The sequence below is a fragment of the Zonotrichia albicollis genome, chromosome 5 (assembly GCF_047830755.1).
Source record: "Zonotrichia albicollis isolate bZonAlb1 chromosome 5, bZonAlb1.hap1, whole genome shotgun sequence".
NCBI classification, from domain to species: domain Eukaryota; kingdom Metazoa; phylum Chordata; class Aves; order Passeriformes; family Passerellidae; genus Zonotrichia; species Zonotrichia albicollis.
Window position 1 is genome coordinate 65146241 of NC_133823.1, and position 26194 is coordinate 65172434.

The window sequence follows — 26194 nt, forward strand, 5'->3', positions numbered from 1 at the left end:
CTCTTCCTGCCTTGGGAAGGGGCCTGGGAGTAGAGGCTGTATTTCCTGAGATGTTTTTTCCTCATTAGAAGTCACTGCTACAGATGTGCCTATGGACATGTCCCTGGTCTTTAGCAGTCAGGAGAGGTGTCCTGTGGAAACACCATCAGGCTGAGTTTACTCCTTTCCCTATTCATTCTTCCTAAATGTCCATTACCAGTGACTACGGGAAAAAGGGATTTGATGGGATGTTTGTGTGCTCCAAGTGCTGAGCAGGGACAGGGTATTTATGGAATTTACTCCATTGCTGCCAGACCCTGTTCAGATCCCCTGACTCCCAACCCCTCAGTGCTGTGTTTCAAACATGGGAATCAGACCAGACTGGTGAGTTTGTTCTGGTTTTCAGTTCCCACCTTTGCCTTTTTCCCTTTTTCCCTTTGCTCAGTTTAATTTGGGTAATGAGTGAGGGCTTTGGAGGGGCTTTGTTACACATAAACCCAGAGACGGTGGCATTAAGTGCATTTGCTAAATTAATAAAGAAATCTGCGCGTTTGCTGTAGGGTTCTGTTGTTGATTTGGGAACAGTGAGCTCTTGCAAATCTCGGCTTTCACCTTGCCAATCCCCGTATCCCTCTAAGTGCACTGCAGCTCCTTGGAACCTGTGGGGGGTTGGTGCTGGCATCCCTTCACTAGATCACATTTATGCATTAGTGCCATCTGTGCCTGCTGCACCTTCTGTGAGCCAGCCCGGCCAAGTGACTGGCAGTTATCTGGGACTGCACACAAAAGGAGAGGGGAGAGAAAGGGGGAAGGAAGAAGAGTCAGTAGGGATGGCACCTGAAGCTTCCTGTGTGCTGGTGGGTCTGGGGAGCACAGACCTGCACTGGGGTCCCTCCCTGCCACTGCTGAGTCCTTTCTCTCTAAGTAACAGAGAATACCTGTCCTGTGGCATTCAAGCCAGTTCTCCCTGTCCTTGTGTTCTGGAGGAGAGACAAAGTGCCGGGACATGGGGAAAGAAGCTGCTGCAGTCTGGGGACAGTTTGGGGACAATGCTGGGCTTTGCACTGTGCAGTGTTTCCCTCAGGGCAGGGCTGGACCCGGGTGGTGCCATGGTTCTGTGAGCAGGGGAGGAGCAGGAGGGAATGCAGGGCTGGCCGTGCTGGTTTGTCCATTTGCCTTCTGTTCAGGGTCTCTGTTGGTAAAAAAACCTTGTGTGTGAAATGGCCTCTGAGGAGTTCTCCCGTCAATAACGAGACAGGGGGGCGTTTGCTGCTGTTCCTGTGCAGGGAGCTGAACTGCTCCCAGCACCCAGGCCCATGTGGATGGAGTCTGGGCACTTAGAGATCATGAACTCCCAGCTGAAAGTCTGGATTGATCTGTCCTACACAGGCAGGTACAAAGTACAAGAGCAGACAGAAATACAGATGCAAGAGTTCTTCCACTGAACATAACTGTGTGCTAAGAATTTAGAAGTGAATTATCTGGCATAGAAATTAATTAAATCATTGCAGTGTCAGTCTGTCCAGATAAATAAGGTACCTTACCCAGCCTAACTTTCATCAGGGAAGGAGCACACGACGTCCTGGCAGGGGTAGTGAGCAGCCTCCTGAACTGAGCACCTTTCCTAACAAGGCTGAGGAGTCATACCTTCCTCTCAAAGCAGGACTCACCTCTGTGTGTGCCTGGACACTCCCCAGAGTGAGGGACCTCTCCTCCTCATAACTGAGTTTATAAGTATTTACATATAATAAGTACATCTTCCTGATTTTTTTTTTTCTGAATGACCACTTTCACACTGTGGAGTCTTTTCCACTTAGAATATGATACTTGGAATTCAAGATTTGCTTTTTCATTCTTTCCATATGTTCTGTGTTAAACATATGCTATACTTTATATTTAAAAACTAGCAGCAGCAGACTGAAAAAAAAAATGCCCACACCACACCACAAAAATATGTTTGCTTCATTATCCAAAGCTTCTGGGTTTCTGTAGTTTTTTACCAGGCAGGGGGAAGCACCCTCGAGGCCAGTCTCAGAATAGGAGATAACTCAGAGGAGCTGTGGAGAGAGAGGAACATCTGGTCCCCACTAAAGCGTGGGTAAAGCTGGCCAGAGCTTAGAGCTGTACACAGCTGGGTTGAGGTGGTGATGGAGTTGTCAGCTTTGGAATTAAGGAAGGAAGCTCCTCCAGGTCACTGAGGAATCGGCCTTGAGTACTTGGGTAGTACTTGAGCCGGCCTCTCCTGAGAAGCTGCACTGATGCCAAAGGAAAAGCAGCAGCATGTGCTGGGTGTTTAGGTCCCTGCCCAGTGCCCTTCCCCTCCTGCCTGGGCTGACCCAGATTTGCTCCTGGGCATGGAAGTGCAGATGGTTTGGCTTGGCGGGGCACACACCTGGGCACAGTGCAGGGCCAGGCCAGGATGGGCATCCATCCAGCAGTGCTGAACACCAAGGAATGCACTCCCCACTGTTTGAGATCTGCCTGGCCTGGCAGGCTGGCTGGGTCTGGGGGATGGCACTGCCAGGGACAGTGTGCCCGGGGGCATTCCCAGAGCCTGAGGCCAGCCTGAGACCTGGCTGTGAGGAAGGGCACAGTCAGATCTCCCCAAAGGAGCTGCATACCCTCCAGAGGGTGTGTGCGCACAGCACAGCCCCCATCAGTGTCACTGGGAGCCTTGCTCTGAGCTGCCTCCTGCCTGGGAATGCCACCAGGAGGACACTGGAGTTCTAAAGGATTTGACAAAAACTCAAATTATCCCACCCTGAGAGTTTCAAGCTGCCTGAGGGTTCAGATTGGTTTGATTGGACAAAGGAAAGGAACAGCTTCCAAAAAAATCCCTGTATGAGAGCTGGGAAATGGCTGGGAACAGTTAACTGGAGGTAAAGTGTAGGAATGCCATGATAAATGGTGAATTTGGGAAAGGTGGCGGGGTTTGTCACAGCTATTACAGAGCCGAATGAAGCATGGTTGCCATAGCAACGCCGTGTTTGTTGTACACAGAACAGAGCTGTGGGCTGCCCAGTGCCCTGTTCCCCCGGGCTTGGGGCTTTTCCAGTACTCTTGGACTCACAGTCTGGGAGACAGGGGGCAATGCCCCAGTGTTCTCCTGCTAGGTATGGATATTTTAGACTTTATGAAATCACTGATAATTTAGACCTTGTCTCTGGAATTACCTGGTAAATTACCACAGCAGCATTCAGAACTAAAAAGCAATGAGGTGTGCACAATTAGCTTCCGAAGCTGCAGCCACACATGGACTGAAGCCTGAATTTAATTGCAACACGGGTAGATCGGTGCCTTTTCTACATCCTTTCACTGATGAGCATGTCAGCTCTTTGGAGTTGAAAGCAAAACAGAACCAAATGACAATCAGAAACTTTTATATAAAAATTCTCTGGCAAAAATGAAACACAGGTTCAACTATTGTAATTCATTACATATTTCAAATTATACTTTCAAACAGGTGCAGATGAATGAGTAAAAATAGCTTTGTGAACTGTCCTCAAATGGTTTACATGCATTTAACTGCAGTTAATGAAGGGCTGATTGAAGCTAAATGATTTCTAAAATTTTTAAATGACCCACACATGTTGTAAGGGGTCTTGTACCAGCTGTAATAAAATTCAATCCAGCTGGTCTGTCCTAGGCCCTTGCAAGGCCTTACTGACATAAACGGCACTTTTAATCCCACTTTGCTTGTGTAAAACCCCCTGGTTCAAATTGTACCTTCACTTAAACCAGAGGAGGTTTCACAGTCTGTGAATTACATCTGCCAAACAAGTACACAAATTCAAGCCCTTATTTTCCTGGACTGATCCCGGGGCTCAGTTCACACAGGAAAGTGCACAAAATCCAGCAGTGTCATGTAACACTCCATTAGAACGTGTGAAATATAAAGATACTGAGAAATACAGTTAGGAAATACACTTTTAAATTCTAGCCAAACAATTAGGATAAAAAATTCAAAATTCAACAAACTAAAATCCAACAAACCAAAAATCCCAGCAGGAGCAGCTGGAACATGGTCAGTCTCTGCACTGATTCCAGTCACACTCCATAGCAAAGTCTTTCTAAAGTAAAGGCTGTTCCAGCAGTGCTGCAGCCCCGCTACCACAGCATTATAAATTAATGCCAGAGATGCCAAAAAGCCCCTTAAGTAGAAAATGTCAACATGCAAATGTTGAGCAGGAGATTCAGGGAGCACTGGGAGCCCCCAGGTCCCCCTGGGACAGTTCCCACCCCATGAAGCCCTGGGAAAGCCTGAGCCCCCGGCCCTGCCACAGCAGCTTTGCTGGTGGAAGCACATTCCCCTGCAGACCAAGGGAACTCATGGAATGGCCACTTCCCTGCCACAGGCCCTATGGGGCACTGTGTGGAAAAAAATCTTCCACCCTGTGGAGGAGCACACAAACTCAGCCAGGGCTTCCACACAAAGAACCAGCTTGCGCCTGTGCAAAGCTGCCGCCTTTGGAGAGGCTGGCTGGGGAGGGAGGAATGGGAAACACGGAAAGAGGAGCACAGGAAAATCCCTTGCTGCTAAAAGTGAGGGACTTACACTTAATTGATGGCAGCACTTGGTAAGTTAGGAGAGCTTAGTACAAACCTCTAATGTGCTCAGGGCATAACCTGTGTGATCAGTGTACGGTTTGCTGTAGGTGGAACATGAGCAGGACAGACAAGTGATGTTTCTCTGTGAAGTGTTCCAAGGCCTGTGCACGTGGCACTTGGGGACCTGGGTCGGTGGTGGCCTTGGCAGTGCTGGGCAGGTGGGCAGACTTGATGATCTCAGAGGGTTTTCAATGTGACTACACCAAAAACTCAGCACTCTAATGGGTCATTTCCTGGTCTCTTATTGAAGTGAGGACTGTAGAAGTTAGGTGTGAAATGACACCTGGAAACACTCAGGGAAAGCATTTCTGTGGAAGACTCAGCTTTCCTGAACCACAGCGTTGGCTGTGCTGTGTTACCTGTCCAGCCCTGTGGCACCTCTTTGGGAGGACATTCTCACCATGCCTTCATTAATACAACTAAGAACAGAAAAAAGTGTTGCTGCTCTTTATCTTTTTCTTTCTCCTTCCCCCAGACAAGTGACTTGGCTGTTCCTAATTAAAATGAAGAAAAAAGTGGCATAAGCTTAATTAAGATTTTAATTCAGTTAGAGCCTACAGGAATAAATCACTGCAGACTTGGTAGTGACAATCAGAAAATACTGTTCCTCCTCTGTCACAGAGATGGTATAAATGATGGGAAATCCTGAGACAGGGATGCAAGAGCTTACAAGTGCAGGTGTGCCTGTAACCCAGGTAATAACCCTGTGGTTGCACATACGCTGGATCAAAGAGCACGGAAACTGGCTTTCCCAAATATGGGTAATGTTCCCAACTCTGGTGCTGGATTTTTTGGTTGGATTTTGGGACATGGACCCGTTCTTTGGAAGCGTGGGTGAGAAACTGCAAAACTTGTGAAACACTGTGTTTTTCCTAAGCAAAATGATGCTTTCCTTAGGATTAAGTAGTGGTGGTGAGCACAAGAACAAAACACAAACACCTCTCAGCTGATGGCCTGACTTGGCAGGTGGGGTGAAAATGGACAGAAATGAGGCCCAGGTAGCCTCTCCTCCTGAATCTGCACAGAAATCCTGGTTTTACTGTGCTCACGGAATAAACCTAATGACGATCCCCTGACACAGACAGAGTTCCTTTGAGCAGCACTTCAGACTGTACAAATTATGTGCATTTTAAAACTAAAAACTGTAGTAATTTTAGCAGTTCTATGATTTTTTTAATTTAGGACTGTATCTTTGCTCCTTGGTAGTAGATTCTCTCCAACAACTATTACAGCGACCTGATGAGGTCTCCATGGTGAGAGAAGTGGACGAGATCTTGTTTGATGATCAGAAGGCTGGATTTATTGATATATGATATATAATACATTATTACTATACTAAAAAGAATAAGGAGAGAAGTTGCAGAGGCTGCTAAGCTAAGAATAGCATAGAAAAGAATGAATAACAAAGTTCTGTATCCAGGGAATCTGTCCCCGAGCTTGGTGCTGTGATTGGCCCCCAGTTGTAAACACGGAACATGATCCAATCACAGGAGCACCTGCTACATTTCACAGCAGCCGATAACAATTGTTTACATTCTTCTTCTGGGGCCTTTGCTTCCCAGAAGATGCACAAATCCCAAAGAAAGGATTTCTATGAAAAAATGTCTGCGACAAACAACTCTTATTCTCAGACTTTTAGTATAAGTTTTCAATTCCAAATCAGGAATTCCTTCAAATTCCTTCCAAGAAATTACCAAGATGTTATGAAGGAGAAGGCACTGCTGGTTTTACAAGACTTAAGAACAGAGAAAATGCATCTTAGGATGTTGAACAGGCACAGGCCGCGTGCACTGCATTTTTCTTGACTGGGAACTGGGTTCCTCCCTCAGCTGCTAAGGGTTCAAGTCCCTGTCTGAGCGCCGTGAACACCTCTGTCCCTCCCAGGAGCCCCTCCAGAGGTGCCATCCCAGCGCCTCCAAGGGCAGGGACAGGCCGGCTGGCTCCCAGGGCCACGGGGCTGTTGCAGCAAAGTGTGCAGTTGGGTTTTCACCGTAATTAGGTGCCTAATTGTGCGCCTGGGCTGGGCTGCTGTATTTGCATGTGGACTTAATGATGATTTATTGAGGAGCTCCCTGGCCACACCTCGCTCTCCAGCCTGGCAGAGGCAGCCACAGGGTGAGAGGTGAGCCTGAGTTCTGGCTTCTCCCCAGCTTTTATTTTGAACTGAACACCTGTTTCTCTTGGGGTTTTTAAACCACTGGAGCAAAGGGAGAAGTCCAACTCCCAGTGTCACTGAGAGACAAGCACACTGCTGCACTAACAGCTGGGAAAAAGAGAAATTCCAGGGAAAAGGCCAGGGCCAGGTTAATAAATGACATTTCCATGCCAGGCCTCCAAACAGTGCTGATGTTGAACTTGTTCAGTGGCGTGCTGTCAGGCAGTAACCTGTACCGGCCAAGGTCAAAAGGGATCTTCTTTCAAGAGAGATAAATTCTTAGTGTCCTCTCTCAGGATCATCCAGCTGCCTTTTAACTCAGAACTGCCTGAACTCCAGCACTGGAGTTATCAGGGCCAGCTCAGCTGCACAGCCACGCAGTTGGACGCTTAATAGACACAGCACTGTGAAAATGTCTATTATTTCCCTTCAGTGAAACACTTTTTAACTACAGCATCCGATCACTCTTTATGGCGTATGATGTCAAAAACACTTACTGCACAAGCAGAGATCTGTGTTTCTTTTGCCACAGACAATAAATCTTTAGTGTCTTCTCTTGCCACGCATCACTCCACTTGCTCTCAGGAGGCACCATACGCCTCTCTTTCCCTCTTCCTCTTCTAGCAAGGTCACTTTCCAGTGATGAAACAACTTTTCCAGAAGGTATAGTGTTCAATAATTAATACCTACTGATAATAGCTTCCCAAAGCAGTGCTTTAAAGCTCTAATGCTCATCACAGACTTGCAGTGGGAAGAACCCTTAAAATAGATCTGAGTAGCACATCTGAAAATATCAGCCTGAGGAAGCTGGGGTGCGTGTGACTGAACTTGCACCATGGAAACAGACAGACCTGTAGCCCTGGTGCCAAAGGAAGCCCACCCAGCCCTTCCTCTCACACCAGGCAGCACGGCTGTACTGCAGGTGTGAGCAGGTCAGGTCACCCCTGTGCAGTGCTCCGGTGTCACCTCCCGAGCAGGCACATCTCCTGCTGCTCCCACAGGTTCTGTGGGAACAGGGTCCCCAGCGGGAGGATGCTCAGAAGGTGCCCAGCTGCAGATGCTGAGGGCTCTGTGGGTGCTCAGGCCATGTCAGACAGGCTGGGGACAGACCCTAATCCCAGAGTGGCAGCGAGCTCAGAGCACCATTTCCCACCGCTATGGTGGAGTTCCCTTCTCCCAGCCATCTCATTAGCACCAAACTGGCCTTGCCAGGCCACCTCCAGTGAGGGCAGCCTTTGGCATGCATGGCAAACACTGTCCCTGAGCATGCATTGGACAAACCAGGCAATCAGTAGTGTCAGTGTTTCTCCTGACTGACAGGGGGTGCCACGTGGCTCAGCCTGAACTGCTCAGTAGCTGCAGCAGTTATTCATAAAACTGCTCTTCAGAGCCATCGCAAGAACAAAGCTCCATGCCACAACTTTCTACCTAAGCAGTGCAGTCCTTGATAGATGCAGGGCCTTTGTGTAGCTCATTCTAGACTGGTGTAAGATCTGACTTGGCTTGGCTTGTGTCTGTGTACGAGGTGAAATCTCTGCGCCCTAAGCTCCGCAATGAGTGTATTCATGGGAGAAAACCTGCTTTATGTTGCTCCACTTTGGCCCCAGATACCCTTGTCACTGTTTTAATAGTGTGACTTTCCCATTTTCACCCCCTAGAAATGCACTGTGAACCCCTTTAACTACATCAGCGACTCTCTGCTCCCTGCTGGTACTCAAGGCTCACCAGGGGCATCTCTCCTTCCCCTTCTGGCCATGGGCTTGCTTCGTTACTTGGGGCTCACATCAGCTCTGCACAGGTGCCTCAGCTCCCCTTGTCCCTCAGGAGAGCTGTGCTGCTCTGCCCAGAGGACACGCTGCATTGAGGGATGAACGGCCAGGGCCCAGTGGGAAGGCACGTCCTCCCTGCTGCAGGGGGGACACAGCACTGTGTTACTCCTGACTTCTCTGAGCCAAAACCGAGTATTACTCTCCTCTCTCTCAGCAGAGCATTTATGGGTTTATAAATCAGGACAGACTGACATCAAACATGCCCTGAGAGTGCCTCGGAGCATTCACAGAGTGCCAGCTGGGCATGTGGCTGGCTTGGAAGGAAAGGGCCTTAATTACAACCAGCATAGGAAGAATTTAAGGAAGGAGGAAGAGCTCTTTCAGAGAATTCTCACAGTTCTAATGCACAGATTCCTAAGTATAATGGAAAAATTACATCCATTATATTCCCCTAATCCTTCAAGCACCTTTCCTTTTTATTGTAAATGTTGGTATCAGAGGAAAAAAACCTTACTGGGCCACCGTAATCATGGAGCCAATTGGCCCCATGACCTATAACCACCTGCTGGGGCACAGTCATGTCACCAGAGGGAACTGATGGCTGCTCCACTGTGGGAGCAGGTGGGCTGGGAGGGGCATTCCCAGCATTCCTATCACTGCCCTGGCCACTTCACTGGGGCCTTTGTCTAGAGATGTTGTTTTAGTAAAGGCATGGCAGCTATGACTGTTGTGGCTGGGCTGTGGGAGATACTCCAGGTTCAAGACAGGCACCCACAGCTCCCCAAGGAGGCAAACAGAGATGGGAACAGGGCAGCCAAGCAGTCCTGAGAGGCAGGGAAGCAGCCCTTGGAAGAGGGCTGCTCAGACATCCTCTCTGTCTCCTGGGCGAGCAGGGGGACACTACTCAGTTTCTGGGCAATTCCCAAATTCAGGAGTGCTGAATCCTTCCCAGAATGGACTGATATTCTCAGAGCCCTTGGGCACTGCTCTGAATGTTCAACTCTAAATAACCATTTTCTTTTGGATTATAATATGCTTATTCTGCTGATAATTTTATGGCCTTTCCAGATTTTAGTAGGTTCTATGTTTTACTATAATGTAAAATAAAGTATCATTCATCTACCTAGGTACAGAAGGATACAAAACATGCTACAAGCTCCTGTGTGCTTTGCACCCTCACTTCCTCTCTGCTCAGACAGGCACAGTTTGCATCCAGAAAGGGAACTTCTGTTTCACACTGGTAAAGAATTTCTGTTCTTCCACTGGAAAAAGGTGATAACGAACTCCAAGAAAATCTACCCCTTTTTCACTGGATCAAACTGTTTTACACTGCTGCATGTGGCCTGCTGGACTAACAAATAAAGACAGGGCAAGGCTGTGGGAGAAAACTGCAGACAGAAATGTGTCTGAGGAACAACCATTACCTGGGAAGGGGCAGTATTGAGCCCCAGAGCACCCACGAAGCTGCAGCAGGGAAGCGCTATCCTAGGGAGGCTGTCACCCCATCCCCAAGGTTGTGTTCACAGCCAGATGTGTCACCTGTCCTGAGGCTGCAGGCCAGGGACACTGCTCCCCTTCCTTGGTCACCTGTCCAGCACGGCTTGGAGCCTGGCAGGAACTGAGCCCACCTGAACTGCAGTGGGTATCTCATGTAGCATTTGCCCACCAGTTCCTAGAAGTTACAGAATTCTTTCTGGAGTGACTGGGAGGGGACAGACCTGTGTGCACCACAAACCCTCTGTGACAGGGAGCAGCATTGGTAACCATTGCTGTGCACTGCATTGCCTTCCTTGGAGCCTGTGCTTAAATTGCAGGAGGCTGTGGCACAGCCAGCCCACAGCCAGTGGTCAGGAAATGTTCTGGCTGGGGAACACCTGCCCAAAATGCAAACAACTGAAGTGTTATGTGGGTTTTGTTAACGCTTTATGGATCTGTAGGTCAGAATGAACTTAAACATGCAAAAACTGATTTCAGAACAAAAGTAATTTTGAATTATGGGAATGCACTAATAAGATCAGAGGCAATAACTAATTTTGGATCACTTTTCCTCTCCCTCTCCCCACTGTCTGCCTCTCCCGTGCAGCAGTCACATCCAGCAGCATGTGCACTGTAGTTCTTCCCAACTTTTGAAGAGCTGTAGGGGAAAACAGCTCCCTCCCCCTGCCTTCTTTTGGATAATGTGCACAAAAGGATTAATGTGTTCAACTGCTTACAGGCTTTAGAGCCCTGGGTTGGCAGGGCCTGGGTGGGCACATCTGAGCATTCCCTGAACTCCAGTAGCTGCAGTTTACCAGAGGTTTGTAACTCACCCTGGGTGACTGAACAAGCTCAGGCTGCCACAGCTATGGTCAGTGATACCACACCTGCCAGGTGAGACAGAAACTCACTTTATAGAAACAGCTTTTCCAAGGTGTTTTCACATGCCTTTGCTGTTGGTTAGAGGAGTGAAGTTAGAGGCCAGTGAAGTGACAGGGAAACCAGCCTAGTTCTAGTCACCTCATTCTGCCACTACCTCCCATCTCTGGCTCTGGTCACCATTTCGAGCATCACCTGACTCTGTTCTATCAAGTATTTGTGCTGATCTCCTCCAAAATGGCAGTGGAACCACAGCCTGGACTTTTAAAAATGTACCATGTCACTGTGGAAGAACACTGGGACCTCTTAAATCTGCCAAACCAAGAATGCCATTTGAATGCCAATCTAGATAAATGGCACATAAAATTGATCTGGATTAATACACATATCAATATAAACAGAGGTATGGGAGTTCAGAGTGTGGGAATGTAACCTTTGAGCGAGGTGTTTTTTCATTTCCATCCCCTTTTGCTGAACACTGTGTGAATGCAAACGCTTCCTCGGCGCTGCGTGCGCGTTACCCATGCGAGCAGCTCCCATACAGCGATGTATGTATGTGTAAATTGTGTGAATGTAAATATAGATAGGCCATATGTCCCCAAAGTCCCAAAAGAGCATCTGATGTTGATATGTAGACAGTGTGTTAAGGACCTTCCTAATTAATAAGCCAGATTAAAAACCTCTTGGCAATCAATTAAGATTAATGACAGAAGTCATTCTGTCTCCCCCTCCGCCCGCGTCTCGGGCTGTGAAAACCCTGGGTCGGGAAACTTTAATCCTGTTATCTGCTGCCTCCTTCATCTGCAAAGCCTGGAGATTAGCTCAGCGGCCATTCCCGAATCCCGGCCAGCCGCTCGGACAGCTGCCCTGCGCCGCCAGCTCACAGGGGAGGAATAATCTGGCCAGGGGAACAGGCCTGCTGCATCCATCACTCTGCTGCAGCTCACTCCATGGGAAAGGTGTCGTCAGGATGAGGAAAACAAATGTGCTTGTTGCTTGGGAATTCTGTGCAGTGAAACACTCTGTGATTACCAGCCCCTGCCCTGCCCAGGGAAAGGTTTTCTTTGGCTTGGCTTGGGGGTTTGCACTGCTCGTGTGCTGGCAGGGAAGCTGTGGGGCACCTATGGCACATCCGTGCTGCCCCCAGCACTGGCGTTCCTTCCTCCATGGCTGCCATCCCATGCCACATGGCCTTGGAACTGACAGGCAGGTTGGCTTCTTCCTGCTTCCTCATTCCTACCACTGCTCACAGAGGGATGAGTCCCCAAGGCTTGTTCAAGAGAGCAGCAGACTCATCTGCACCAAGGAAGGCAGTGCCAAGAACTGCTGCCTACGTAGTTGGGAAAATATCCCTGTTTCTCCTGACACCAGCACAACATCCTCTCTTCAGCAAGAGGGTCCCTCCCGCTCCCACTGACTGACAGCAAATCCGACTGCCAGGAGAGCCACTCTAGTCGGGATGGGCACCTGCCAGGCAGCCAGCCAGACCCTCCTGAAAGCAGCTCAGGCTACAGGGAGAGGGCATGATTCCAGTGACCAGGAGCTTCCTTTTGGAGGGAGCACTGCTAGCCACATCTTGCATGTGCAGAATGTATTACTTTTGTATTATGCAGAGATGCTCAAAAGTAACAGTTTAAACAGATGTTTGTGGTAACTCTGCAGCCATTATTAGAAAAGACCTTTAAAGCAGGAAAAAACTAACAGGCTTAAAAACAAGTACCAGTGTCTTCCTGTTTAAAAGGCTGGTTTGTATATGGAAATACAACCTGGAAGCATTCTATAGTTCTCGTCTCTTCTGATTGTCCTAGAATGAAGTACAGTCTTTCTCTTCCTTTACCACTGACTCCTATTTCCATCCTGATAGGGCAAAATCTTCATTACAAGTGCCATGGACTTAAAGATGTTTGTGTGCATAAATGCACACAGGATCAGAGTCTCAGCCACCATCACATTGCAGCAAGCTCAGACAAAGAATCCAAACCGCTGATGATCACCTTGTGGTGCTAAACTGTGACTTGGAAAACAAACACAAGGATTTAGAGGAAAAGCTAGGCCCCTGAGGCTGGTGCTGTGCCCCTGTGCCAGGCTGTGTTCCTGGGCAGCCCCAGACTCCTGGCAAAAGAAGTTCAGTGCAGATCCTTGGACACTGAACTGGTTTATCAGAGTAGCCCAGACTGCTGTGGCTCAGTCTTCTTTGCCCCTTTAATAAAAAAAAGGAAGGAAGTCTAGCTAGGAACACAGACACAGGGTAATGCATCATTTATAAATTACCTTGTTAGCGCAGAAAACACCACATGGTTCTGCAGCCGAAATCTCCTGCTGCGGACTTGCTCTGTTTGATGGGAGCCCTTCAAAAGCGCTCGTGGCTTAATGGAGGCTGTTTGTGGGGCCCTCGATCCATACCTGCTGTCCTCATCCCTCACTGGGAGCCCGGCGCAGCTGCCGCGGCGTGCAGCTGTCTCTGAAGTGGCTGCGTGTCCTCGGCCCCCAGCACAGCCAGCCCGCGTTGGATCTCTGGATTTGTGCCTGAGGCGAGCCGGGGAGCAGCTGTGTCTAAGCCGTGCTACCTTTGGTGCTGCAGCCCCCGGGCCCCACGTGCCCCGGCCTGCCCTGCGCTCCCGCGGCCGCCGCACAGCTGTGCCCGCAGCCTGCTCGGTGTGCCCACACCTGGGCGCGGGTCCCGCGGCCCCGGCCTCCCCCGCAGCCTCCTGCTACGGCCCTCCCGGCACCGCCTGCCGCACGGCACAGCCAGGACAGCGCGGGGATGCACCAACTGCTCGCTCTGCTTTGATACCTCATGCCCAAATTTCAACTGCCTCATCAAGCACTCCAGTTCAGCAGTGAGATCTTTTACAAATGGAACTGACAAGTTCCTAAACAGTAACAGAAAGGTGATGAACAACTCCACGGCTTTGTGTGTCTGTGTGTCTGTGTGTGTCTCCCTGTGCACACTCGTGCACTGACACACACCAGGGGCCCACCATGGGATCTCCACCCAGTGTGTTAGGAACAAGGAAAAAGATGCCATTTTTTCCCCAAGACACCAAACACTGCGCAGACAGAAATGGCACTCTGCAGTGACACAGGTCACATCTGACCCACCATTCCTTTTCCCTTGAGCTGCCACTCTGTTTTTCACAAGCTGAGATGCTGGCCAGTGTTGCTCCTGTCAGGCGCAGGGAAGGAGGGTATCTGACTGCACAATGGCTCAGCAAAGCCTGCCCCCAGGCCAATCCTTACAGTAACTCCTTCCCTTTAAAAGGGGCAGAGATCCCCAAAACAGGCCCTGGTTGACACTTTTTTAGCCTTTTAAGGCATCACTTCTACATTCCTGTTTACATTGCATTTACCTGTTAAACTGTATTGTGCCAGGTATTTTGTGTGTAGATTGCCGTTGTTATTGCTGCTCCATGTCACATGCATCATTCATGCAAACAGTGACTAACCTGCCACGGTAACAATGCCAACAGCTGTATCCAGCTGTGCTCTCCACCTGCAGCACAGCACTTGGCCATTCTGCTGTTTCCAACACTTGCCTTACCTTAGTCTCACCTCCTCATCCTTTTGAACAGCACCAAACTTCATCCCGGGAAAATAATCAAAATTCCCATTACCTCCCATTCTACCACATGTAACTTCCCTCCCCTTCAGCCCTGTCATCCTTTTATGTGGCCTTCATGTCACATGGTGCACAGACAATGCCCTGGAGTACGTGAGACTGTGACCTGCTGCCATCCTGTTGAAAGTAAAGCATTTGCTCCCGTGGCTCTTCCCAAGTGCCACAGATAGGAAGCTGAGTGGATGCAGGAGATAAATGCTGACAATCAAAGTGATATTTTTCTGAGGAGCAGCAATCAAAAATATTTGATCTGGTTTCACTACAGAGGTGCAAACAGCAGCTCTGTGTCCTCAGCAGCATCTGGGGGAGAGGCCCCTTTTTCAGTGGCCAGAGATGTTCCAGGAGAAAGGATTATCTGAGAAAACATATTTCCTCACCTTCTTCTTCTGTGAAAGGTGTCATTGGTGTGCAAGTGCAAAGCTCGTAGAAGCAACTTGCATGGACATTATTGCCAGCCTCTGCTGTTACAAACAGCTGGGTCTGAGAGTGATGCATGTGCCTGTGACAAGAGTTTACCCTGCACGAGGCTGTGTTCCTGTTCTCCACCTGAGCACACACCACATCCAGCACCCCTCCCTCTGCCTCCGCCAGCCCTGTGCCAGTGCTGCGCATCCAGGCTGGTGCCACACCCCTTTCACCACCTGGATCGACTGGTGTGTCGCCCTTCCCGCCGTGCCACTCTGGTGTCGCTCTGCTCCCCCCCGGGCCGTGTCCCGGCCCCTGGCCGGCCGTGTCCCGCACACCCACCTGGTCTCCTTGCTGAGGCCGCATCAGCGAGACTCTGTCGTACTGGCGCCGCAGCAGCGCCCACAGCGCATCCAGCCGGCCCTGCGGGGACACGGGGGCTCAGTCAGGGACAGCAGCACCCCCACCCGCACAGGGAAGCAGCACCGCTTCCCTGGAGCCTGGCGAGCAGAGCTAAGGCTGGCCTGTGTCCCCTGCAACCACTGTGGTGCTGCTCCTGCCCACCCGGAGTGCCTGGGGAGCAGAGCCGGTTAGGAGCATCCCACACTGCACAGATGGCTCCAGACCTTGCCTGTGTGTCTGGACATCACGGCTTCAGGGCTTTCTGGGGGTCAGAAAGGAGTGGCAGGCACTTGGGAACACAGCAGTGTCCAGTGTCCCAGCTACACCTGGGTGTTTGCTGCTCTTAACACCTAAAGGCAAGGTATTTACAGACCTACCCTCTGCCTGTAGGCAGTGCTTGTGCTCTCCTGGCAGGTGACTCAGAGCACCATCCATATGAGCCAGATAGAACAATTCACTTTTTATCAGAATTCTTGCATTACATTGTTTTATGTAATTTTTTGCTTTTCTTGGTTTGTCATGACAATGTGTGTTTAAAACTTAGTGTAGTAGCTACAAACTGTGCAGTTTTGGGTTTAATTAGCTCTACTAAGCCAACAAAGCCCCCATAGATTTTAATGCTCTCACTGTACAGTATGTCCCTTTTTAAGGGGAGGCAAACAGAATGTGGCAGTAATGATCAAGTATTGCATTTAGGGCTACAAACTGCTCCTGCCATTCCTGCTGAGTAGGTGTTCCCATCGAGAATAGCACATTACACTTGAATGGGAACACTTGGAAAGTAAGGCACAGCTCAGCCTGCATAAGGCACAAAGAACCCAGCCCTTAGTAACAGTCGTGCCAAAGACTGAACAGATACCTTGATTGGCGTGTACCACTTCTGCTGTATGGCTGGTGAGGTAGGCTTTCGTTTAGGTGGTTTAGGGTGAAAAGGTTCTTCTGGTTCTTCTGGGAGTTTCACCACAGCATTCTTTGCTTTTTCCAGCCTAGCCCCTTCTTCTGTGGAGCCTTTGTCGCCCCAGCGCACCTGAGGAAAGGCAGAGTTCAGGTGTGAGTGCACCTCAGGTCAGGGAAACTGCTGCAAATAACAGAGGGTAAATCTGGAAGAGGTGCTGGATAAACAAGAGAGGAGGTACCGAGGAGAACACTACCTCTTCAGTCTTAGGTAAATGTCTGTAAATAAGTCTCAGTACTGAAAAATCCTATCTTGCTTCACATGGGGGACAGGGGATCTGTGAAATCTCTAAGTAATGATATAAAAATATAATTTCTACTTCTTATTTATCCTAAAATATCAGACCTTAACCTGCACCCATGAAGGCTAAGATTTCTGAACCAGGTCTCCTAGCCCAGAGAGTTTTCAAGAACCCCAGTGCAGATTTAATGTGATGCCTAGGGAAGTTTAAGCAGAAGCTTCCTGAACCTGCTCAGGTTTCCATGTTGTCCTGCAGGAAGATACATGCTGGAGAAGTACAGGTGAAGCTGTCTACCCTGCCTAAGTGCATGCAGAACATGCAACACTGTGTATGATAATGTTAACTGTGTGTGCTACACTGCTCCAAGTGTATAAAATATATAGAGAGTTGAAAGAGAAGGAAACCAGGATTATCACTGCCAGGGAGACACATATTCCCACTTCCATACAGGCTGTACTCACTGTGCTCTGGAGATTAAATACATGGAAAAACCTCCCTGCTAAGAGGGATAATTCACCTTGCTGCAGGAATCCTGTTTCACCTTCTCAAGCACCATGCAGCAATCTGAGCAGCAGTGTTTGCTGTAGTGTGCACAGAAACAAGCCTGGACAAGGCTGTTCCCTTCTCATCCAAAAAGGAACAGCTGAAAGTTTGACAGTCCTTAGTGAAAGTGGCCTGGACCATTTCAGCAAGACTTGCCATAATCATGCCATTTGCTGAGATGTGGCCTGCCAGGAGGCCCCTGTACACCTGTGTCTTCACTGTGATCAGTGGGACTTTTACAGGGCTTGTCATGTGGCTGCTAACATGTATTTTAAACACTGTTAAAACCATTAGCTGGTGGATCTCTCACTGAAAAAATTACCTTCTCCTTCACACAAAAGCCAATTCACCCAGAAGAAACCACAAGTGGTGGAGTCTGACCACCCAATTTTGACATAAAAATGAATTAACTGTAACAGTTGGGGTCTGGCAATGACATCACAAAACTTTAAAGCAATGCCAAAAGACAGAGCTAGGAGAGCACTGCCCAAGCTATCTGGGATTGTCACAGAGGAGTGGAGCTAGTGGAGAAGGCAGGAGTGGATGGGTACCTGCTCCAGCACAGGAGTGGGAAGTGCAAAGGTGATGGTTCAGACCCTTCCCTTCTCCAGAAAGGGAAGCAGCCAGATGAATCCGGCTGCTAAAGGAATGGCAGAAGAAAAGAAGCCAGAGAAGCAATAAAAACCAGACGACTTCACTGCCACATGGACTGCAAACATGGAAGAAATGACAAACTGGACCAGCAAGTTTGTCACTGGCCATGGCACAGAAACCACCTTTACCTGCCAGGTAAGGAACAACCTCCCTTGGAGTGTTTTCTCTCGCTTCTTCCCCAGCTCCCCAAAGGAGCAGCGTGCTCTTCTGGGCCAGGGAGAGCTGTGAGGCCTGTCCTGCGTTCCCTACAGCCAGAGCCCATCTTCCCAGCCTGTCCTAGACACAGCAGGGCAGAGGTGAAGCTCCCCACTCAAACCCAGAGGCACTGACCATCAGTGCCCAGCCACACCTGACACTGCTCTGGGGTCTCAGGGACAGACAGAGCCACACAGCCCCACACAAGGGGGGCTTTTTCTAGGGCCCATGATTATGCTGGCAGGAATTTCAGTTGGTTAACTTCTTTAGCCCTTAGTCCTGCACAAAATTCCTACCACAGATGAAAAGGTTTTCTAACCTAATCATCAGTTTCTACCCTCGTTTGCATTTTTGCCATGGGCTGAACATGTCTTTCTTTGTGGTCCCGATGTCACTTGTGTTCATGAGCTTTCTGCTCCATTGTGCAGGATCCCATTTGGGAGCCCCTCCTGGAGGCTATCATAGTTTCCCTCAAATCCAGGCTTGTAATTCTTGATGTTGGAAAGCATTTTCTAGTTTGCTTCTGAAAAACACTGCACAAAATGTTTTCTTTTTGTGAAATCTGAAGCTCTTCTAAATTAGCAATTCTGAACTGCTGAAGAAAATGCATATAAGTGACACAGCTTCAAACCTGCATATTCTGCCTCTGCATTTAAAAAGTACTCGAGCAAAGCTGATTAGGCCAATACCTTTAAAGTTTCATCAAGACACCTCAGTATGGCCTAGGTGGGTGTTTCAGACAGAGACAGCTTCCTGGACTGCAGTTAGGAACTGCTTTGCACATTCCATATAGGCTGACTTGACTACAAAACCTGCCATAAGGATGTGCCCATAAGGATGCACATTCTTCATTCTGTTTTAATTAACATGATGCTATCGTGTCTCTTCAAAGACAGGCTCTGTTGTCGCTGCGAGTCCCTCTGGGATCAAGCCTCTCCTCAGCGTCACCATTGTCAGCGCATTTGGCTGGCCCACACTTGGGGGACTTATGTTTCACTGTAATTCCTTCCAAAACACGCAGAAAAGGCTCTCACTCTCTCTTTCTCATTAGCGTGATGGAAAGAGCATGTCTTGAGGCAGCTATTTAAAGTCCCAGTCAAATGGAACTACTGAAAGCTGTTCTTTCAGAGGCAAGGTCAGAATTGTTCGATATGGTAACGAATTTTCCAAGGCTTATGCCAGTGGGAAGACAAGCACACATTATGGCCTTGTATTTTCAGTGCACTGTCAAGTCTTTGTTTCCACAATTGCAGCCTCAGAGAGCTCATGCTTGAGGGAACTGCCATCTCCAAATCATACCAACCTCCATCCTCTTAATTCCCCCAACTCCTCGTCCACCGTAGTAGGAAGCATCCACCGTGGGCCACTTCTTGGAAGGCAAGGGCTCCTGTTCTTCTTCCTGTAAGTACATTCAAATGGTGTTTACTTTTAAAAGATGCTTCCACACCCACACACTGAATGTCTTTTCTGTGTATTCCACTGGAGTTCCCAGAGCATACCCTGTTGGTTGTGAAAGGGGTGCAAACACTGAGGACAGCAGAGCCTCCAGTGTGTTACTGCCTGTAAGAGGGAGAGGAATTCCCTTGTTAGGGGGATTCCTCAGTGCCTGGAATGACAGAGCAGGGGGAAAACACTGCCTAATTCCTACATGAATCTTTAGATGTTGGACAAGGGCTATTCAAGCTTTCTGCTTTCAGTGCAGAATGTGGAAAACAAAGTTGTCTTGGAATAAAAGCCCTAAGTGTTTCTGCAGATCTGGGCTTAATTCAGGCCACACTGAGCTGAGGCCTGTGGAGAACGCCACACATCCAGATCTGTGAGAGCAGAGATCTGGACTTTAGGAACCCTGTGCTCCAGTGAAGGCACCCCCCAGGGCAGTCCTTTCTCGGGCAGCACTCGGACAAGGAGGCAGACATGCAGAGCACAGGGAAGCACAGGAGTGGTTCCATGTGGGGGTACCATACCTCTTTTGGGGCTGGCGGAGGTGGAGGGGGATCCTTGATGACCTGAAAGAACCAAACACAGGAAAGAATAAGGTGCTGCACTGCAGCAGCCCAAGGCAACAGACCATGGTAAGAGTGACCTGTTTCCACCCGAGCCCCCATGAGGGCCAGCGAGCTGGCAGTCTGTGCTGCCTGCTCCCCTGATCATCCATCAGCGAGGCCTTCTGGAAATGAGCACCATCCATCTGCCAGAGCTGCCATCCCCAGCCTGCAGACACTCTGGGCAGACGTGTCTGCCACCGCGCTTCCTGGACGGATGAGTGTCAGCCGCTGTGAGGAACAGCCACCGCTGAGACCCCCCAGAGTCCATCAGCAATCCCGGAGGAAAAGCGTCTGAGGGCTGTGTGAGGTCCTGCACAGGCGTGGGCCGAGCTGCCACTGCTGCTGTGGCTGCTGCTGGGGAGTCTCTGGCCCAGTGACAAGTGTGAAATGCCTTCTGGCAGCTCAGGCTTCACCTCTGGATGTCCAGGACGCTTCCGCAGCCCTCTCATTTCCCACCTCCCAGCTCCATGACTGTGCAGTGCCTGCACTGCAGTCACACTCCCACACTTCTGACACTGCTCCGGGTGAAGCCCACTCCCGGGAGCATTTCTTACACCTCTATTTAAATCTCCCTACAGTCTCTTCCCATTCCCTTTGTCACATCCACACTATAAAGCTCAGAGAATGCCCAGCACTGACAGTCCCAGCAGGGGACGGACAGGCAAGGGACCCTCTTCACTGATTCAGCTGAAAACTGAATGCACAGGCGTTCCTCCACGAGAAAAGCAGGTTTGCAAGCTAACCTTGGTAAGTTTTTTGGTGACATTGGGCCATGTTTTGGGCTTGGGTGTTGCCTGGAAATGACTAAAAAATACACCATGAATATCAAGGAGTCCATTCTTGTTATGCTTTGATATTACACAAACATATCCAAAACTGTACATGCTGACAAACAATTCAATCTAATACAGGTTTTAAGCAACTTAATTGAAATATGCCTTACTTTATTCACTCTGTGCTGTTTAATTTTAATACTTTTATTAAACACTGTCTATGAAAAATACCACTGCAGTCAGCATAATACATGAAAGAAACATATTTTTCTGATCAGTAGAATTTTCCATCTTGATTTATATTTCAGTTATCAGTCCCACCCAGGCAGTTACTACTGACTGCCTTTCAGCAGTGCATAAAGGAATTCGGCCCAATAGGATAAATAACTTATGGCACCCCTGGAACCAGTTTTCCACAGCCCTCCAGGTTTAAATTATGGAATGGCTCATGTCAAACTCAGAGTGCTTTGGGTAGATTGGAAAGTAACTATGGATTTCAACTTTGAGACATCCCTTTGCTGTTAGGATGTTGCAAAACCATGCCAGACATTACTTTTCTTTAAACAGCTCTGAACACTTTTTCTTCCCAGTCATCAGGAGTTTCCAGTGTACTTAACAGAAAGTAATTATTTAATTAGTGAAACGCTCCTGAGAGCCACACTGGAATCATTACTCTAACTTTGCATGAAACAGCAACACAGAAGGATTGTGGGACAGATGCTGAGAGATACTTGGATGCTGAGTAGGATTTGCCAAAGCCTGGAGATATTTAATTCTCACTGAAAGCAATTAGGAGACTGGAAACAGTAGAGCAGCACTTTTTCTCAATGAAGGGACACCTTATTTAATTTCTGTCCTTATTTCCATTTCACCTGTCCCTAATCATCGTCCCAAAACAGTCTCTGTCTCTGTCAAGCCTGCCAGCTGTACAGGAGAAGGTGCTCCTAGGTGGGTCTGTATGCACCCATATGAAATGGCACTGCCCTTCCCCATCTATGGCTGTGCCACTCTGAAGCCTCACATCTGTCTGAGCACAGCTTTGCCCAGCAAACCTCCCCGCAATGAGGGATGGAATTCCTGCGGGCCCTAAGCCCATTGGGGATGTAGGAATCACAACTCCCACCCTGGACAATCAAGGGAAACCTGACTTGTTTGAGCTTACTGTGGCTTCCTAAGGCAACAGTCAATGACAGCTTTTGCTCATCTCCTCAGTGGAGGATCTAATCCTGTGCCAGCTCCTGAACTTGCTGAAGTTTGAGGGGAAATTCAGTTTAAAGCCAAGCAATCCATTAATTAGCTGTTATTTCTAATGGCTTCAGAAAATGAAACTTGTTTTAAAAGTGACAGTGGTGTGAGAAAATAATCTGCTTTGAGTAGCAGCTCCTCACCCTGCTGACAGCACTGGAATGTCAATGCCTGCATCCTTATGCTTCCACAGGCTCTCACACTCACGCACTCGAATCACACGTGCACACACAAGGATTCTTTTCAATAGTGTGATTTTCCAAGTGAAATCAGTAGAAAGCTGTTTATGAAAAAGAGAAATCCAAGGCACACGTGCAGCATGGAGCAGCACACAGAACTGCAGAGAGGAAGACCTGAGTATTGTAAATTAACTTTCCCTGAGCTGGATTCAGACTGTTTCAATAAGGAAGCCTCTGAATAATGCTGCTGTCTTATTATCCTCATGGAGAGATGGGCTGCTTCCTCAGTTTGTTTGGTTTTGTTATCAGCCTCTCAAGGCAAAGCTCCATCTCATTTAGTGAGTCGCAAAGAATGAAGGTTTGAGTTTGGAGATGAGCTGATTTCTTGGAAAAAAATCATTTAAAAAAAGAAGTCGGTGCTTGAGGCAGCAGTGCCTCTGATCCACTCATTAACACTTCTCTGCCGCTCCATGATGTGGGCATTAGGAGATGTCAGCACAGAGCCTACAGCCAGCTTGTTGCAATCACATGTTCCACAGCGAGGGACAAGTGACAGAACTGTCACAGTGAAACCCTTGGAAGTGGGGGACAAGGAAGGAAAAGGAAGAGGAGTCCCCCTCCCCACCCTCTGAGTGTCCATGGGACTTACACCATGGAAGGCTGTGAGACCGAGCCCCAGGCAGGATGGAGCTGGGCCCGTGGGCAGGGGGAAACCCACTCTGGCTACAGACACTTGTTCTGCCCACAACACCCTCTACCTCTCTTTTCCGTCGGGATCTGACTCCCGTGCTCCTGCTCCTTGTTCCAGGAAACCAGGGAAGCAGAGCCAGAGGAAGGGAAGAGTAGGTCCTACCTGGCCCTAATGCTGCCTCTCTTCTCAGGAATGCTACTGAGCCAGAAGTGGCCCTTCCAGGTGATGGATGTCCAAGCCTCATGGGCAGGAGAGAAAGGCAAGAACTGAGGGACAGCAAAACCAGAAGGAAGGATGAGTGCTCTGCAGTAGGTTCAGTGCAACAGCGGGTGAGCTTGGAACTCAGCAATGCTGTAGCAAAGAGGCCTAAGGTTACCTTTTCTTTAGAAGTAACAAAATAGTATCCAAAGGAGGTAGGAGGAAACACAGAGGGCACAAACATTTGAAGAACTATGGTTTTATAAGGCTGAAAATTGGTAATATACAACTATTCACTGGACTGCTTCATGTAGGAATTTTAACTTTTGAAGCTGGTTTATGAATCAAGGTTAGGTTTTCTTATAATAAGAAAACCAGGGCTTGCTTTTTACTGATTTACAATGTTCTTTTTCCACAGGGAGGCTCATCATATGAAACACAGTGGAGGTAAGGTGATTAAGAGGAAGCGCCCTGGATTTCTGCTGGGCCTGTGCTGTGGAGAATGAGAACAAGGGAGGCTTTTTGTTCTCACCTTAGGAAGCCCAGACTGTGAGGGTGCAGATGGAGGCTGAGATTTCCTGCCCTTGGACAGCCAGAGGCCCGATGGACCCCCCCAGGTCCCAAGGGCTGCAGCACAGTCAGGTGAGAAAGCCACTTCCTCTCTGCCCCACATTCCACAAGCCCCAGACAGGAACAGGAACCCAGACCAGGGAAGCAATCTCCATTTCCCAAGTCCCCCATGCTGTCCTTGAGCTGGATGAATAATAAACTTTCCTGCTCACCCAGAAAGGAATGGCAGGAGGCAAGTGACCAACACCACTGCTGCTGGGGTGGGGATAGAGAGGGCACTCAGATAAAGAGATGGATGTGTGCAGGGATTATGAAAAAAAAAATAGAGATTTCAACCTGAGAGCCCATAATGGACTACAAATACCAATTTTCCTGAGAGCAGTTTTAAAGTGGTCCTTGATTTGAGGGTAACATCTGCACACCATTAAGGCCATCCCATTCCCAGTAAGAGCACCATGCTGGAGCTGGTTCCTGTGTGTGTAACTCAGACAGGCGGGGTCGTGCCCAGAGGAGCCCCAGTGCTGGAGCTGCTCTCCCCAGTCCTTTCCTGCCTGTCACAGGCCCCCCCAGAGCTGCCTCCCCATCACTTCACCCATTTCCTGCAGGATCTGTGTTTCCCACCCATGGCTCAGGGTGCAGGGGCTGTTCCCAGGGTCTGTACTCACCACTTTGCAGCAGAGGGGCCAGAACCACCAGAGCAGGCCGAGCGCCACCAGCAGCAGGAGCACGAGGACGGCAATGAGCGCTCCCACGCCACTGGACTGCGGAGACAGCAAGGACAGTGTCAGTGCTGCCCTACTCGCTCGCCCCACAAGCCAGCCCAGCGCCTTCCTTCTGATGTAAAACTTGTACAGCTGACAGCCCTGAGATCACAATGAGGCCCAGCCTGAGGAAACAGAGTCCCTTGCCTGCTAGGGAATGAGACACCAGCCACCGACAGGGGAAGTCTCATCCTAAGCCTGTGGATAACACAGAGGTGCCCTTCTCCATGAGGACCCAGGTCTCACACATGGACTGGGGAGCACGCAGGGAGGTTTTAGGGCATCTCTACAAATAGTACACCTGTGAGGCTTTGATGCAGATTGCCCATACTCCTGCATAGACTGTGGCACATTAACTCCCTGCAGCCATCCTGTGGGAACCTGCAACTGAAGGAGGGAGTGTTCCTGCTTCCAGCAACACCTGAACTACAGAACTGAGCAGCCCACCTCCAACACCTCCAACCCACTTCCTGGGGGTGTCTTTATTCCTACACTTTAGGCTTTTAAAACACTGACAGAAACGCAACAGCATCTCTAGGAAAATAAAAGTTATTCAGACTTCAGCTGGGGAAAAAAAGGAGAGACCCAGAGGACCACTGAGACTGGAATACTGCATGAGCAGTCCTGACCCAGAACTGCTCCACTGCACATGGGCGTGGAACAGAGCCGTATGCCAGGTGCAGTGAGGCACACAGGTACAGTGGTGCCTGGGTGCCTAATGCTGTGTGATTTTGTTTGTTTTCACTGCAGTAACGTGTGTTTGTTGGGAGGCTGTAACTTGCAACTCATCTCCCATTCAGCCGTCAGCTGCTCAGCTCCCAGAATTAGTGAGCAGTTCTAGCAGTGACCCATTTCTTGAGTTGCCCATCTGCTACTATGGAAACAGCAGTTCTTATGTGGAGCCGCCTTTGCTGCAGCAGAGGCCAAGAGCAGAAACCAGAAAAAGACAAAAAAGGCTGCTGAGAAGCTCTTCCTGCTGCTGTGCACATCTGTAGCTCTCTGCTTCCTGCCAGGACAGGCTGTGAGCACAGAGCAGCAGAGCTGCCATGCAGCTCAGTGGGAAGGCCATACCCAGCACCTCGCTCCGAGCTGCTTTGTGTCAGGGCTTTTCTGTTCCTCTCTGTGCACTCCTGGCAGCTCCTACAGGGGCACCATGTGCTGCCTTGTCTGCAAGGGCTGAGGTGCAGCAGGCTGCAGCTGGGCTGCAGCAGCTCCTCTGCTGCACAGCCCTCAGCCACCCTGCCTGGCGTACGGCTGGCATGCTGCTGACTGACAAAGGCCCTGGAACACAGAACTGTGATTTGGGCTCTGGGTGTTCCTTCGGCTCCCAGCTCAGTCTGGCTTCCCTCCTCAAACTGCAGGGCTGCACTGGAGCTCTGATCTCTACAGCTGCACAAATGGTGAGGTTTTAAATGAATTGAATAAAAATGTCTTTTTTTTTCTCTTTTCAGTTACTGATCTATGAGCAAAGAAATCCTGTTGGGAGCCATGTGTGGTGATGGGCAAAAGAGATTCTCCCTGTGCTCCACGCCCAATGGAAAAGCTGCTCTCCAGTCTCGTGTGAGGTACGACACATTTAAGGCCCACGTGCACAACACGTGCTCAACACCGTGGGCTCATATCTCCCTCCATAAATTCCAGCTGTCCTGTGTAATACAAAAGGAATTAAAGGACAGCAAGAATGTGAGAGTAGAAAATATATGTGTTAAGTTAGAACAGTCACTGGCTGCACAAGTGTGTGCTCTCTTCCAGAAGCAGTTTTTATCTCTTCTATAACCTGTGATCAGACTGAGCAGGATGTTCACACTGCCTGACTCCCAGGTGTAAGTGGGACACTCTGGCCTCTGCTTGG

General features: G+C 49.2%; 1 protein-coding gene and 1 long non-coding RNA gene across 3 annotated transcripts in view; one reads left to right on the forward strand and one right to left on the reverse strand.

Moving 5' to 3' along the window:
- The window catches only part of ANTXR2 (ANTXR cell adhesion molecule 2), a 76833-nt gene that overhangs the window by 10206 nt on the left and 40433 nt on the right, over window positions 1-26194 (reverse strand). For both annotated transcript variants that reach the window (XM_005485676.4, XM_074541967.1), the window contains exons 12-16: window positions 24247-24342; window positions 19845-19886; window positions 19184-19279; window positions 16152-16319; window positions 15233-15313 (exon numbers count right to left, since the gene is read on the reverse strand). In XM_005485676.4, the coding sequence (XP_005485733.3) occupies window positions 15233-15313; window positions 16152-16319; window positions 19184-19279; window positions 19845-19886; window positions 24247-24342 (483 nt within the window). The remainder of the gene's footprint in view (window positions 1-15232; window positions 15314-16151; window positions 16320-19183; window positions 19280-19844; window positions 19887-24246; window positions 24343-26194) is intronic.
- Window positions 16315-26194, forward strand: part of LOC106629335 (uncharacterized) — a 65289-nt gene continuing 55409 nt past the window's right edge. Inside the window, exons 1-5 of the long non-coding RNA XR_012580556.1 lie at window positions 16315-16457; window positions 17643-17820; window positions 19134-19281; window positions 23430-23653; window positions 25794-25907. This is a non-coding gene — a long non-coding RNA (uncharacterized LOC106629335). The remainder of the gene's footprint in view (window positions 16458-17642; window positions 17821-19133; window positions 19282-23429; window positions 23654-25793; window positions 25908-26194) is intronic.